This window comes from Mus caroli, chromosome 13, assembly GCF_900094665.2.
Source record: "Mus caroli chromosome 13, CAROLI_EIJ_v1.1, whole genome shotgun sequence".
In the NCBI taxonomy this organism is placed as follows: Eukaryota; Metazoa; Chordata; class Mammalia; order Rodentia; family Muridae; genus Mus; species Mus caroli.
The window spans coordinates 92,415,587-92,429,672 of record NC_034582.1 but is presented as its reverse complement, the minus strand read 5'-3'; the positions used below and the strand labels follow the sequence as shown (position 1 = coordinate 92,429,672).

Genomic DNA, 14,086 nt, shown 5'->3' with positions numbered 1-14,086 from the left:
GCCAGCCTGGTCTACAGAGTGAGTTCCAGGACAGCCAGGGCTATACAGAGAAACCCTGTCTCAAAAAACCAAAAAAAAAAAAAAAAAAAAAAAGAGTTCAACTTAGAACTTTAAACTTTACTTTTCTTTCTTTTTTTACTGGTTCCTTTTTCTTTTAATAAATTACCCCCAAATTGTGCTTTTCCCTTAGAACATTTGCACCTATGTGGGATGTGTTCAAAACATCTACAGAGAAATTAGCAAATTGTCATTTGGATCTTGTTAGAAAATTACAGGAATTAATAAAGGAAGTTCAGAAGTACGGAGAGGAGCAAGTAAAGTCTCATAAGAAGGTAACTCACTCTCTCTCTCTTTCTCTCTCTCTCTCTGTTGAAGGCTGAGCAGTTGCCTAGTAAATGCTTCAGAATTTATTTTATTGAACCATTTCTTTTTTTTTCCCCTTTTTAAAAATTTTTTTATTAGGTATTTTCTTCATTTACATTTCCAATGCTATCCCAGAAGTCCCCCCTATACCCTCCCCCTTCCCTCCCCCCCATTGAACCATTTCTTATTAAACAGACTAAAGAAGAAGTTGCAGGGACTCTGGAAGCAGTCCAAGCCATTCAGAATATAACTCAGGCTCTCCAGAAGTCTAAGGAAAATTACAATGTCAAATGTGTAGAACAGGAACGTCTGAAAAAGGAAGGAGCTACACAAAGAGAAATAGAAAAGGTAATTATAATAAAAATATCTCTAAAACTTCCAAAGTATTTTTTTATATGTGTAGTGGTGTATGTAGAGCACGTGCACGCACGGAGGCCAGAGGTCACTTTGTCCTCCTCTGTTACTCTCCCTTATTTCCTGAATCTCCATCTACCTGAGCTTCATTGACCAGGAGGCCACTGAGTGCCTGCAGTCTAAGAGTCTCTGCTTGCTTCAGTACCAGGATTGCAGAAGGACAGACACCATCATGCCTGGCTTTTATATAGATGCTGGGGACCTGAACCCAAGTCTCTTTGCTTCCATGGTATAAAATTTATTGAGCTATCTCCCTACCCTGGTTACTTACACAGTAAGACAATTGATGAAATAATTTACTGTATTTAGAAAAACATAACCATGTAGCAATAAGCTTTAAGTGTATGTTGTTGCTGACTGAACAAAATTTATATTGTATTTTAGTGGACCATAACCTTTTCTCCTATTCTGTTTTAATTGAGAGTAGGTCTTTTTTTTTTCTTTTCTTTTCTTTTCTTTTCTTTTCTTTTCTTTTCTTTTCTTTTCTTTTCTTTTCTTTTCTTTTTCTTTTTCTTTTTCTTTTTTGTGTGTTTTGTTTTGTTTGAGATAGAATCTCTGTGTATTCCTGGCTGGTTGTAACTCACTATGGCTTCAAACTTGGAGATCCACCTGCCTTCGCTTCTTGATTGCTGGATTAGAGGGGTATGCCACCATAGCTTTTACTCTTCCTCTTAAAGCAGTTCACCCATTCACTTACTTGATGCATATTTCATTTAGAAACAATTTTGAAATCTTTGTAAAATATTTAACATACCTAATTGGAAAAATATAATGTATACCTTTGGGTAAAAGTAAAATGAAAAAATTAAAAATTTGATGAGATTTGGAGTAATAAGTTCCTTTACAGTTTATATAATAAATACAAATTGGGACGCAAGAAAAGATAAGCTAAGATGGGCGTGGTGGCGCACGCCTTTAATCCCAGCACTCGGGAGGCAGAGGCAGGTGGATTTCTGAGTTTGAGGCCAGCCTGGTCTATAAAGTGAGTTCCAGGACAGCCAGGGCTATACAGAGAAACCCTGTCTCGAACCCCCCCCCCAAAAAAAAAAGAAATAAAAAATAAAATAAAATAAAAAGATAGTTACATAGTACAGATCTTCTGTGTGAAGTTACGTTCCTCCAAACAGTTGACTTTATTACTATTGACTTACAATAGTGATATCAGTATTATTATTGTGAGAATTCATCACTACATTGTCTTTAGCAGCATGTTACTTGAAAAATTATTGAATTTCCAGTTTTTTAATAAAGGCAAATTTACAAGTTTGTTTTAGTTTCATGCTTTAGAATAGATTATTGCCTTAATGAGTGATTTGCTTCAGTATATTTTATGAGTGAAATATATTTTGAACATAATTTCCCCTCCCCAACTCCTCCCAGATCTTATCTCCCTGTCCACACAACTTTGTTCTCTCTCCCTTCCTCTCTTTCTCTTTTTCTCTTTAAAAAACGGAAAGAAAATTAAACAGGAAACCAGTAAGACAAAAAAATGGCCAAATGAGGGCTGGAGAGATGGCTCAGTGGCTAAGAGCACGGACTCTTCCAAAGGTCCTGAGTTCAAATCCCAGCAACCACATGGTAGCTCACAACCATCTGTAATGAGATCTGACTCCCTCTTCTGTTGTGTCTGAAAACAGCTACAGTGTACTTACATATAATAAATAAGTAAATCTTCAGAAAAAAAGTCCAAATGAAACAAAAAACCCACAGAATAAAACAGGGAGTTTGTTTTGTGTTGGGCAACTATTCCTGGGCATGGACACTGCCCTGGAGGGGCTTGATAATACCCAGTGACACTCTGATCAGAGCAAACCAATTTCCCCTTTGCCAGCAGGCATCAGTTAAGTAGTTTCTTGCTTAGGAGTAGGACCTGATGTCTGAATTGCCTTCTTAGCTCTGGGACCCTGTCTGGGTCATGTTCTTTAGGATGAGCTACTCAGTGCACGTCAGTGCTTAGACATGCCTCTATATAACAACAAAACTTAGTAATGGGCAGTTTTTATGTTGTTCCTTGTTAGAAACATAAAAATAGCTGTTAACAGTTATTTACAGGGCTGGTGAGATGGCTCAGTGGGTAAGAGCACCCGACTGCTCTTCTGAAGGTCCAGAGTTCAAATCCCAGCAACCACATGGTGGCTCACAACCATCCGTAACGAGATCTGGCGCCCTCTTCTGGAGTGTCTGAAGACAGCTACAGTGTACTTACATATAATAAATGAATCTTTAAAAAAAAAACAAAACAGTTATTTACAAATTTGTGTATGTGCCAGGACCTGTCGTAAGTATTACAGTTTTTCAGGCAGAAGATAATGTGCTGGAATCAGTGCTCCCCTTTACCTGAGTTTCAGAGCTCTCTGCTGTGGCAGCAAGCATCCTTTACCTTCTAACCCGTGACCATCTCGCTAGCTCCCAAGCACTTTATCTAATTATAGTGGGGTAACTATTGCAGCCTTAAAAATTTCTATTTTAGGAGTAAAAGAGTCATGTAAAACTCAAAGATATCTATTAGGGGGAAGTAAATGGTAGGTCCAGAATTTTAATTAATTTTCTTCTGGCTCCAGGCCAGTTTAACTTAATATGGCATCCTACATGTACTTTCTTTAAGAAGGTGGGAAAGGAGCTGGAGAGATGGCTGTGAGTTAGAGTCTTAGCACCCATGTCAAGCAATTTAGAATTAACTCCAGTTTCAGGGGTTCTGATACCGTCTTCTGGCCTCGCTGGGTATTCTCACATATGTGATAGACACACACACACCACAAATAAAAATAAAACTTTTTTTAAGGCAGAAAAGCATATAATATGTGTTATAATTTTTATTGAATTTTAGGGAACACAAAATTGTCTATTTAAAGACCATGTATTTCTGTTGCCAATCTTAACCCACAGCAAAGCTAGTTTTTCTGTTTCCAGTTCTTGTCCTGGAAATTCAGCTAAAGGTAATTATATATTGGCACTGATTGGCCCTACACAAATGTCCTGTTAGAAAGCTTTCACTTGGCTCTTAGCATTACTCTAGACCCCTTGGAGGTATTTTTAGTCATCTAGACTAATTACTTGATATGTCCCCCATACCGTCGTTTGATGAAACTTACTTTGTTCTTAGCAAGGATAGGTTTACCTAGCATATCCTACTATTTGTTGTTCATCAAACTGCCATCAAGAATATGGAGATACTTTTATATTGACACCCTACAGCTTGCCCTTCACCTTTGAACTCTTATTTTACAACCCATCTTCTTATGTCCAAATTGATCAGCCTTTAGACAGTAGGTATTTCTTGTTTTTCCTCTGCCACCACCAAGGCTGGCCTGCTCCTCCCAGACCTTCTCTCTGCCTTGGCTTGATGCCTTGGCTTGATGCCTTGGCTTGGTGCTCCTGTTGTCCACATACCACTGTCTACAGTACTGAGGACTCTTTAGCTATGTGTCCAGTACAGAGCTTCGTAGGATCTTTTCTCCAGACTGTGTCTCATCCAAATTCTATATTGATTTCTGTGGTTTTGTTACTTTCTGATTTCTATTTATATGTTGGTTATTTTACAAAGTCCTTGAAGAAAAGATGTCATATAATTTCATGTTCCTTTATTATATTTACTATTTTCATTAAGTAACTGATAAAACTATATTATTACTATAGTGGGTTTTTGTAAAAGAGTGCCTGAGAAATAGATAACAATTAAAAATGAATTTATTGGTTTACTGGACCATCCTAGAAGCTGAGAACTATCATAGCAAGCCAATTTTTTAAATTTTGAGTTTGGTTTATAGAGTTTTTTGGTTTTTGTTTTTTCGAGACAGGCTTTCTCTGTATAGCTTTGGCTGTCCTGGAACTCACTCTGTATATAGGCAAGATTAGCTTTGAACTCAGAAATCGTGACAGAGTGCTGGGATTAAAGGCATGTGCTGCCATCACTTGGATAATTTATAAATTTTAATTAGACAGTAAATAGAATATGTGTGCATTAATGGGAAGGAAGGAAGACCTACTATTGTAGAAAAGTGTGCCTTCTGATTGGTGTACTTTTTTACATTGCTTCGTTACTAGTTTCTCACAGCTGTTACTTATGGTTATAGAATCTTGCTCTGGGCTGTAAAGTGGGCATGTTTGAATTTTTTGAACATTCCATTAGAGTCCATGTTTGACTCCTGAGTTATTGTCTGTCTATTAAAAAAAAAAAGAAGTGATTAAGACAGGCATTAAAAGATTAAAGTTTGTGTATCAAAACAACTCTTAAATGTATTTTTAATTTGTTACTTCATATTACCTTACATTAAGAAGGAAAAACGGTTAACCTCAGTTTTTATGCTTTTGGGGGGTGGGCTAGAAAGGTGGCTTTGCAAGGGACCCAGGTCTGATTCCTAGCACTCATATTGTGGCCCACAGCCACCTCTAGGTCTGCTGTCAAGGGATCGGATGCCTTCTGCTCTAGAGAGCACTAGGTATGCAAACACTAATATACAGAAAATAAACACTTCTTTTAAAAGTGCTTTTGTTTTGTTACAGGCAGCTGTTAAGTCTAAGAAAGCTACAGATACTTACAAACTTTATGTGGAAAAGTATGCATTAACAAAGGCAGACTTTGAGCAGAAGATGACAGAAACAGCCCAGGTTGGTATTTTTAAGGCTTTAAATTAAAGACAGGATGCTTATATTTGTGAACATTGGTTAAATAATAGAATTTTTGTTTAATTTTCTTAGTATTAGAGAAATTTAAATGAACTGTTTGAGTACTGTGGTGGTTTATATTGGCATCTTGTTTGGGAGATGGAGGCCAACATGGCAGAGTGCGAGTGCGTCTTACACCAGTTGTCTTTCCTGTCACCACGACCAGACAGCTGAGAGGGCTGTGTAGAAGACAAGGCTACTTTCTTACATCTTAGTGGATTGGGAAGCAGAAGTTAAGTCTGGAAGTAGAGCTAGCCTAGACTCCCCAAACCCCGTCCCTGTCCTCTACATCTGCCAGCTAGGCACATTTGTCCACAAGATTCCGTGATGTCCCAAAACAGTTAAGCAGCTGGGGACCAAGTGTTCAAACACAGAAGCCTGTGATGGGCATTTCACATTCTGACTATAACGGCGTCATACGAGCTTACTCAAATACATAAGAGCTGTTTAAATACAATTGAGGAAAATGAAGGCTTTGCAGATGGTGAAGACCATGCTGGTTGTCAGGCTTGAGTCTTGATTTTATGATGTCTGTGTAAGAAGAAAACTGGAAGATAGTACTGAAGATACAACAGTAAACAAAACAGTGAAAAGCTCTGTTCTCAAATTTTCATGGATGAAGGTAGACAATGAGATGTGCTCTTGTGACTGGGTAAATGACAGGTGATTTGGTGGTGTTTCAGTCGTAGTGGAAGGAAGGCCTATTTTAAGATGGCTGCACTTGGTGAGTTCTACCTAATGACACTTCTGCTCTCACTCTCGTCTTCTTATGTTCTTAGCACCCAGCACCATTTATGGCAGCAGGAATTTCATTTCATTCAGTAGCTAGCACAGGACCCTGCAGACCACAGTGACTTACCATCTCATGCTGCTTGGTCTTCACAGTGTGCTGCAGCTCTGGGCCCGAGGCTAAGGATGGGACTGTGGAACGCTTTAGTCATCATTTCTGAGGGCTGCACCATGATGAAGCACACACCTTCACTCCTGTTCTGTTTTGTGTCTTTTCCACGTGTAAATTTTATGAGGACAAAGCTCAGATACTTTGTTTATTCTTATTTTCTCAGCAGCTAAAATGGTTTCTCATTGGGGGGTGGGGGCATATATTAGATGTGAAAGAAGTCTTGATAATTCTGAATCTTTGCTAGTTCCTTTTTCTTTCTCCTCACGTGAGGAAATGAAAGACTTCCATCTCATACCCCAAAAGGTTTGTTTGTGTGTATGTGTGCATACTTGCAGGCACACATGTCCATGTTTACCTGTTATGCCAAAGGCACTGTGCTAGATGCAGGCATACTCAATTGACAGTATAGAGGATGGAGACAGGTATGAAATGCATGCTTATAGTAATAAGTTTTATAAGTGTTATAAAGGGGAGAACTAAGCTTCTAGGAGAGAGAATAATAAAGAGTAATCGAGAATTTAAACCAGGAGTTTGGGAGACTTGTTTTGGAGACATGATATTTAGCACTGAGACTTGGGGCAGGCAGGTAAAGGCACTTGCTGCCTAACGTCCAGAATTCAACAAGTTATCATCTGACCTCTACATGAGCCATGGCACACCCCTCTCCCCAGTACAACAAATAAATATAAAACATATACATCAAGAAATAAAGTGGAGATTTGAAACATGAGTAGAATGTAGGGCAGAAGAAGCCTAGACTTTGAGGCCATGAACATGAAGTCCAGGAGTATAAAATATAAAATAAATGGATGCTATAGTCTACAAAGAAAACTGTAAAACTGAGAGGAATAAAAAGGAAATAGTTAAAAAGAAACGAGCTTAAGAAATTGGGTGAAGTCCCATAATCAGCTTCTAAACGCTGACACCATTGCATACACTAGCAAGATTTTGCTGAAAGGACCCAAATATAGCTGTCTCNTGTGAGACGATGCCGGGGCCTAGCAAACACAGGAGTGGATGTTCACAGTCAGCTATTGGATGTATCACAGGGCTCCCAATGGAGAAGCTAGAGAAAGTACCCAAGGAGCTAAAGGGATCTGCAACCCTATTGTTGGAACAACATGATGTACTAACCAGAACCCTGGAGCTCTTGTCTCTAGCTGCATATGTATCGAAAGATGGCCTAGTCGGCCATCAATGGAAAGAGAGGCCCATTGGACTTGCAAACTTTATATGCCCCAATATAGGGGAATGCCAGGGCCAAAAGAATGGGAATGGGTGGGTAGGGAAGTGGGGGGCGCTATGGGGGACTTTTGGGATAGTATTGGAAATGTAATTGAGGAAAATATGTAATAAAAATATTTAAAAAAAAAAAAAAGAAATTGGGTGAAGACTAGAATATACAAAGGATTAGTAGTTCTCTAAGAGCAGCTGGCAGCTTGGTAGCCACCTAAATTTTGTTGTAACATGATTGGATCTGCATTTTAAAAGTTAGCTCTGGCAGTTCTGTGGAGACTGTATTATTCTAGCCCCGGAAGAGATGAGTAGTCCAATTTGGAAGTCAGCAGAATAGTCAGGTGATGAGAGTGAGGAGGCTCTTGTGGTCCATTTTGGAGGAGAGCTGCAAATGCTGTGGGCGCCTAAGGGATTAGGGAGGGAGCGATTCTCAGGGAGCTGAGATCACTTTCAGATTTTGACTTGTCAGATTCGTGGAGAAAGAGAAACGGGAGAGGTTTCATGAAGCACTTAGTTGGCGTGTGGCGAGCAGGTCGTGCTGAGGTGGACAACATGTTGACTCTGCGGTAGCATTGGATGTAGCATTCCAGTCTTAGAGCCACAATTTTGGATCCTCACAGTTTCCTAAGTCCAAATTTGTTTTTATCATAAGTCTTTCAACAGCAAAACTTGATCTGAATCTGCATGGAGCTGTTTATAATTTCAGCTTAGACTGAATGTACATGCTTTTGCTACAAATATTAATGCTATTGATAAGCACAAAATTATACTGATAATCGTATAAAATAGGCTATATTGTTATAGTACCTGTGTATTTATTTTAAAAAGAAAAAAAAATCTAAAATGTACCTGGCTCCAAAGATTTTGGGTAAGAGATTATAATTTGAGCCATTATAAAATAGTGTGAGTTCACAAAGCCATGATGATGTCATGCTTGTTTTGCACGGGGTCCTTGAGAACTTGATGGAGGAAGAGAAGCTGAACCCCAAGTAAAAGCCAGAGAAAAAGAAAAGTCGGATGTGTTCTGACAGCAAAGCCACTGATGAGTGCAGAGGGTTCCATCAGTTGTGTTATATGGAAAAAAACGGTGCTTCCACCAGAAGGCTTTGCTTCTATTAAATGAGATTTCTAAGATAGTGAAGTTTCTGTTGCGAAGAAGACTGTTACAGCCTAGAGCAGATGCTGTTTTGTCTTTTAAATTGTTAAGAACATGTATTATAAGGTAGTTACTATTTTTTTATTTTTATTTTTTTAAAGATTTATTTATTGATTATATGTAAGTACACTGTAGCTGTCTTCAGACACACCAGAAGAGGGAGTCAGATCTCGTTACGGATGGTTGTGAGCCACCATGTGGTTGCTGGGATTTGATCTCCGGACCTTTGGAAGAGCAGTCGGGTGCTCTTACCCACTGAGCCATCTCACCAGTCCCGCCCAGTTACTATTGAATGGTTAATTTTTCACTTCTACTAATTAAAATACTTTCAGTTAATTATTTAAATTAGCATAGGAATTAAAAGCTGTTCAGTATTTTTTATTGTATTGGTGTTACTTAATATTTTTTAAATCAAATAAATATTTTGTGAGAGTTTCTCCTGCATAGGTCAGAAGAGGGTATCAAGACGCCCTGGAACGGAAGTTACAGGCAGTTGTGAGCTGTTGTGTAGGTGCTGAGAATTGAATGTGGGTCTTCTGGAGTAGCAACCTTGTCTATCTACTGAGCCATCTCTCCACCCCCTACATTTTTTAAAATTTATGTTTGTTTGTAGGGCACAGAACAGCTTGATGGAATGGGATGTCTCCTGCCACTTTGTGGGATTCAGGGTCTAACTAAGACCTGCAATTTTATGAACACACACACACACACACACACACATATACACACACACTCTGTTTGTTTTGTTTGTGCTTGTTTTTTAGATTCTTTTAGGTCAAACTGACTTCAAACTTGTGATCTTGCCTCATTCTCTTGAGTGCTGGAATTATAGCCTGGTATGATCATGCCTCATTTTGATGCCCCCCTCCCCCCAATCTAGGTTTCACTATGTAGCCCTAGGTGAGTTCACTAGGAACTCACTATATAGACCAGGCTGCCATTGAACTGACAGAGATTCATCTGTCTTTGCCACCCTAGTGCTAAGATTAATGGTACATGCCAACACATCATAGACCATTTGTGGGATACCATATGACATTTTTTTAAATGTCAATATTTTAAAAGCATTCCTTACCTTTTTCTGTTTTCTCATTGGGTTTTTTCAAAATAGCATTTTAATTATTTACTCAGCCATTTGCAAATGGACATTAATTTGCTTGAACAGATGTGAGCCACACTACTTGTGAAGAGAGAGGTATGTTTAATAATTCTTGCTAGCATGTATGTTTCCTCTTACGTTTTTCTGTGTCTTTTCTTTTTTTGATGATGCTCATGTGGTTCCTACTTACACCATGGAAACACACTGCCTAGTATTGTTTTTATTTTTTCCTCAAGATTTATTGTTTTTAATTATGTAATATTTGCCAATAGAGGCCAGAAGAGGGTATTGGATCCCCTGGAGCTGGAGTTACAGGCAGTTTTAACTGCTGAAACCACTTTCTGAATCCCTGTGTATCCCAAGCTGGCCTCAAATGCATGGCTTTCTTCTTTAGCCTCCCAGCTGTAAGCTGCTACATGCCACTAAGATGGGTTCCCATTATTTCTTTCCTTTTTTTCATTTTTGAAGAAACCTCTGTGTGTGTATGAATGTATGTTTGGTGTGTGTCATGTGTGTGGGTATGTCTCAAGTCAGAAGAGGGTTATAGGTCCTCTGAAGTAATAGTCAATAAATTTGAGAACTAGCATTAGTTAGCAATGTGCCTTTTCTATCCTAGAAGAAAACCCCAGAATCTCAGACTTGTATTTGATGTGCAGCTTGATCTTCATGCGTGTTTCCTCACAACTGGAGCAGGGGCTTACCCTGACATTGTTGCCTGCCTGTGGATCCTGTTTCCCGAATTGGACTGCCTTGTCTGGCCTCAGTGGGGGAGGATGTACCTAGTCCAGTAGTGACTTGAGGTGCTAGAGTGGGTTGGTGCCCAGGGGCAGACCTCCCCCTTCGAAGGTGAAGGTGAAGAAGGGTCATGTGAGGAGAGGACTGGGAAGAGAGGAGGGACTGTGATTGGGATGTAAAGTGAATAAATAAACTTTTTTTTTTTCAATTAGGTATTTTCTTATTTTACATTTCAAATGCATAAACTTCTTAAAACGGTTAAAGAAAAAAAAAGGAATTGTATCTGAACTACACATTGAGTTAAATGTGGATTCATGATTCAAGATACTTCTGGTTGGGGTTCAGGAGAGATGGCTCAGTGGTTAAGAGCACTGGCTGCTTTTCAGAGGACCTGGGTTCAAGTCTCAGCCCCCACCAGCATGTCAGCTCACAAGTGTCTGTAACTCTTGTTTCAGGGGATCCGACACCCCTTTTGGCCTTTTAAGGCATGGCAGGCACATGGTGCACAGATACACAAGCAGGCAAAACACTCATACACAAAAAATAAACATGACACTTCTGAGCGAGTAGTTCAAAACATACCTTATTTGGTAAAGCTGTTTTATAAAGGAATGAGCCAGGCGTGGTGGCGCAGGCCTTTAATCCCAGCACTCGGGAACCAGAGGCAGGCGGATTTTTGAGTTCAAGGACAGCCTGGTCTACAAAGTGAGTTCTAGGACAGCCAGGGCTACACAGAGAAACCCTGTCTCAAAAAACCAAAAACAACAACAACAAAAAAAAGGAATGAAAGCACACTTACCTTGGAAGAAGGGAGTCATCCATATGAAATTAACTATGAGTCAGCTTTACTATATTTGGTTGTATTTGTTTATGATATAGTATTTTGTTAATTTCTGACATTTAAGCTAAGGCCCATTTCTTTTTGAAATATTTTTATTAGATGTATTTATTTGATGTAAGTATTTTGCCTTTATGTATGCATGTGTACCATATACATGGTGCCTGCAGAGGTCAAAAGGAGGAGCAGATCTGGTGTTAGGGATGATTGTGAACCATCATGTGTGTGCTGGGAACTGAACCCGAGTCTCCTGCAAGGTGATCCAGTGCTCTTGTAGAACACCCTCCCACTCAGTGCTGAGCCGCCTCTCCAGCCCCTGGGCCGTTCCTTCTATTAAGAACTTAGAAGAATCATCCTCCTATGGGATGTTCCTCAAGGCTCCTCCTCCTTTAAAGGTTTTAGTATAGAATAGAGTTTATTCAGGGCATGGGGAGGGGAGGGGAGGTAAGTGGGCAGTAGAGGGAAAGAGAGAGTAGAGAAGAGGCTGGCCATGAGCAAGCACATGGAGACAGGGGGAAGGGAATGGGGTAGGGCGAGGGGACAGAGCAGGAGCAAGAAGGAAGAGCAAGAGTCAAGGTTTAGTTTTATTTATGTGTATTCTGTGTGTACATTGGTGTTAGCTGAGATAGTCTCAGGTCCTCTGGAGCTAGAGTTACAGGCTGCTTTAAGTCGTCTGACTTGGGTGCTGGAAACTGAACTTGGGCCTTGTGCAAAAGCTAGATGTGCTCTTCAGCTCTGAGTCATCTCTAGCCCGGGTGTTGTTCCATTCTTAAAGATAGTTCAGGACCTTGAAATAGATATGTTATTAGCTTAGGGTGAATCACTTTATTTGTCATTCTCATCAATAAGATTGAAGTTTGGGAATTGTTAGTACAATTCTTCTAACATAGTTTTGCCTTTATTGATATATTTTTAACTGATTCACACAAACTATATAATCTGTATTAATGATCTTTGATCAGGTAACTCAGTGCTAATAAGTTGGGCATTAATATGAAGAGAGATAATTTAATTTAGTTTGATAACCAAAAAAAAAAAAAAAGGAAGTTTAGGCCCTTTCTTTAAAGGATCTAATTTGACAAAAAAAAAAAAAAAAAAAAAAAAAAAAAAAAAGAAGCAATCTCTGCAGTAGAACTGACAGTTGTATTTTAGGGAAGGAGAAAACACTCAAAGCTTGTGAGGTTGACGTTTTGAAAATGCTGGGGTAAACAAAGTCAAAGAGACTGCAGTTTTCAGTATTGCTCAAGTTTTGATCATGAGTTTTACAAAGCAAGGGCTAGCAGTAGTATTCTCTGGGAGATGCTATCATAAATGGGAAGGTTTCCTTCCCAACAGCATTCCAGCCTGCCACGCTCCCCAGGCATCCTGGAGACCCAGGCTCTGGTGTGCGTGTCCTCCCAGCCCAGTGCATTCCCACTTCCCATGGAGAGCCGCTGAGATGCAGAACTTTTCCGAAGTTAGACAGGCCAGGTTGTAGACATGGTTGGGTTTGCTTTGCTAGCATCAGATTTTAGCTTTGGAAACTTTTCTCTACTTTTTGAAACACTGTTATCTTATGGGTCTCCTCAATTTTTTACAATCCTGATTGTAGAGTTTAACCTGTACTATATTTAGACTCTGGAAAAGTTTATATTTGCCAAAGACGATGGAATAACAAAAAGTTATTAGATTCATTTGTCTAGAAGTGTTTTAAACATAGTGCTCATTAGTTTAATTTAGTTACCTATATTGAAATGGTTTCTAAAATGTCACTTGATTCCAGAGTTTATGTTTGTATGTGTTTATATATATTTTATAATCAAAACTTTTATATTTCAAACCCAGAAATTTCAAGATATTGAAGAAACTCACCTCATTCATATAAAGGAAATTATCGGATCCTTGTCAAATGCTGTCAAGGAGATCCACTTACAGATCGGCCAGGTAACGTTTCCGCTTTTTGTTGAAGTGGTTCATGAAATTTTCATGTTCACTTATAGGTCTTTATTAAGTCTTTTGCCACTTTGTTTGGAAATCATACATATAATAATTATTTCAGATGAAAAATAAGTATTTACATTTTTAATTGATTGCCAAACATATTTTTAAAATTATCATTACTATTTTTGTGTGTATTTGATTGCTTTCCATCTTTTAAAAAATAAATTTATTATGTATACAGCATTGTGCTTGTATGTATACCTGCAGGCCATAAGAGGGCACCAGATCTCATCATAGGTGGTTATAAACCACCAAGTGGTTGCTGGGAATTGAACTCAGAACCTCTGGAAGAGCAGCCTCTGAACCATCTCACCTGTCCCCATTATTTGTTTTTGTTTTTGTTTTTTTAAATTTTATTTATTTAATGTATGAGTACTCTGATCCACAGGCCAGAAGAAGGCATCAGATCTCCTTATAGATGGTAGTGAGCCACCATGTGGTTGCTGGGACTTGAACTCAGGATCTCAGGTAGAGCAGTCAGTGCTCTTAACTGCTGAGTCAGCTCACCAGCCCATCCTATTATTTGTTTCTTCGAGACAGGATTTCTCTATGTAGCTCTGGCTGTCCTAGAACTCATTCTGTAGACCAGAGCAGCCTGAAACTCAGAAATCCTCCTGCCTCTGCCTTCCAAGTGCTGGGATTAAAGGTGTGTGATGACCATTTATTATTTTTTTATTATTTATTTTTTTTTTTTTTTTT

General features: G+C 39.0%; 1 protein-coding gene across 2 annotated transcripts in view; it reads left to right on the top strand.

Annotated features, from left to right (window-relative positions):
• Fcho2 (FCH domain only 2) overlaps positions 1–14,086 on the top strand; it is a 94,865-nt gene that overhangs the window by 28,911 nt on the left and 51,868 nt on the right. For both annotated transcript variants that reach the window (XM_021179877.2, XM_029468219.1), the window contains exons 4-7: positions 191–332; positions 559–711; positions 5,281–5,385; positions 13,232–13,330. In XM_021179877.2, coding sequence (XP_021035536.1) covers positions 191–332; positions 559–711; positions 5,281–5,385; positions 13,232–13,330 — 499 coding nt within the window. The remainder of the gene's footprint in view (positions 1–190; positions 333–558; positions 712–5,280; positions 5,386–13,231; positions 13,331–14,086) is intronic.